The sequence below is a fragment of the Phaethon lepturus genome, unplaced genomic scaffold (genome assembly GCF_000687285.1).
Source record: "Phaethon lepturus isolate BGI_N335 unplaced genomic scaffold, ASM68728v1 scaffold50012, whole genome shotgun sequence".
NCBI classification, from domain to species: domain Eukaryota; kingdom Metazoa; phylum Chordata; class Aves; order Phaethontiformes; family Phaethontidae; genus Phaethon; species Phaethon lepturus.
In genome coordinates this window covers 44,198-45,858 of record NW_010525098.1, presented here as the reverse complement: position 1 = coordinate 45,858, position 1,661 = coordinate 44,198, and the positions used below count along the sequence as shown (strand labels likewise).

At 42.9% G+C, this 1,661-nt stretch overlaps 1 protein-coding gene across 1 annotated transcript in view; it reads left to right on the top strand.

Annotated features, from left to right (window-relative positions):
- Nucleotides 1-1,661, top strand: part of PIK3CD (phosphatidylinositol-4,5-bisphosphate 3-kinase, catalytic subunit delta) — a 20,016-nt gene extending 18,355 nt beyond the window's left edge. Inside the window, exons 21-23 of the mRNA XM_010282631.1 lie at nt 447-592; nt 800-932; nt 1,524-1,661. Coding sequence (XP_010280933.1) covers nt 447-592; nt 800-932; nt 1,524-1,661 — 417 coding nt within the window. The remainder of the gene's footprint in view (nt 1-446; nt 593-799; nt 933-1,523) is intronic.

Genomic DNA, 1,661 nt, shown 5'->3' with positions numbered 1-1,661 from the left:
GTGTTGTTTGGTTGGGGGGAGGGGGCGGGGAAGCACCTTACCTGAGCAAGTAATATTTTGTAGCAACTTCAAAACAGGACCTCTTTCCACACGCTGTCTGGGACTGCAGACTGCCCTGGTAGGGTGCCCATTTCAGTTCTCTTTCTCCTTCTACTAGTGACACACTAAGGCTTTACAAAACCCGGAAATTTCTTCAGGTACACCAAGTACTGAAGAGCTAAGTACCTTTTCGGTCCTATCCAACACCTAATTACACTAGAGAATACCTTGTCAAGTAAATACTGCCTTTTTTCCCCAAAGGAGTGCCATGGGAGAGGTCATTCTTCTCCCTCCCAAAATCCTGTGGTCAGTATCTTTTGAAAACAGTAACTATGAAGAGAACTCGACACTGATCAGCTAAAATAGATACTATTCTGAAAACAGGGTTTTTTCTTCCTCATTTCCAGCTGTTCCATATTGATTTTGGTCACTTTTTGGGGAACTTCAAGACTAAATTTGGTATTAATAGAGAACGAGTTCCTTTCATCTTAACCTATGACTTTGTGCATGTCATCCAGCAAGGAAAAACTAACAACAATGAGAAGTTTGAAAGGTAAGTGTTAGCAGTTACAGATTTTTTTTCCACCAATATGTAGCCTGTAGCTGTCTGTACACACAGAAGTAAATAAATTATTATCTACCTGTTAAAGAAGGTGAAAGAGCTTGGTAGTGATCAGTGCAGATTATTATGTAGTGTTGCTTTATAAAACAGTATAGCTTGCAGTCTTCATTGCTTTGCCTCATCTTCCTTTCTGAACAGATTCAGGGGTTATTGTGAAAAGGCCTATATGATCCTGAGGCGCCACGGTCTTCTCTTCTTGCACTTGTTTGCACTGATGAAAGCTGCTGGCCTGCCAGAACTCAGCTGCTCTAAAGACATTCAGTATCTAAAGGTAAGAAAAGCAGAGCCCAGATACAGTTAAAACTGTGTACCTGATCTTTTAGTGCAGTCGGGAGTAGTTCAGTGTGCAAGGGCGTATTATTTGAAGCAAATGAGCTCCAAAAATCACAAGTAGACGTCCAGAGTTCATGTGCAGGACAGCAGAAATGCCAGATAATGGTGCTCGGGAAGTAACTTCAGATGCTTCAGCACCAAGGGAGCAGGTACCTTGTAGAACCAGCTTGCAGGGAAGGTGACAAGAGCTGTTTGGTCGTGTACCACTCCCTGTTCCCAGCTTGCCTCCTAAATTGTAACAGCCTCGCCCTGGCCAAGTGAAAGACAGTAGCTTTGTGCAAGAGCACTAAAAATCCTACTGTTTCCCTACTCCGGTCATAAGAGTAGGATGCATGTATCTATCAATCAGAATGAAAAAACCTTGTGCAACTACCAGGAACTATTTAAAACAATTAATGGCTACTCATTTCCCGCTTGATGCTCCTTTCAATGGAGTAATTTCTCAGCAAGTACATCTTAGTCATTGAGCAGTTAATTCTTCAGTTGTACTTTCGGTGAGGCTACACCGATTTCTGCCTCTTACCTTCAGGATTCCCTAGCTCTTGGGAAAACAGATGAGGAGGCACTGAAGCACTTCAGACTGAAGTTTAACGAAGCCCTGCGAGAGAGCTGGAAAACCAAAGTGAACTGGCTGGCACACAACGTATCCAAAGATAACAGACAGTAG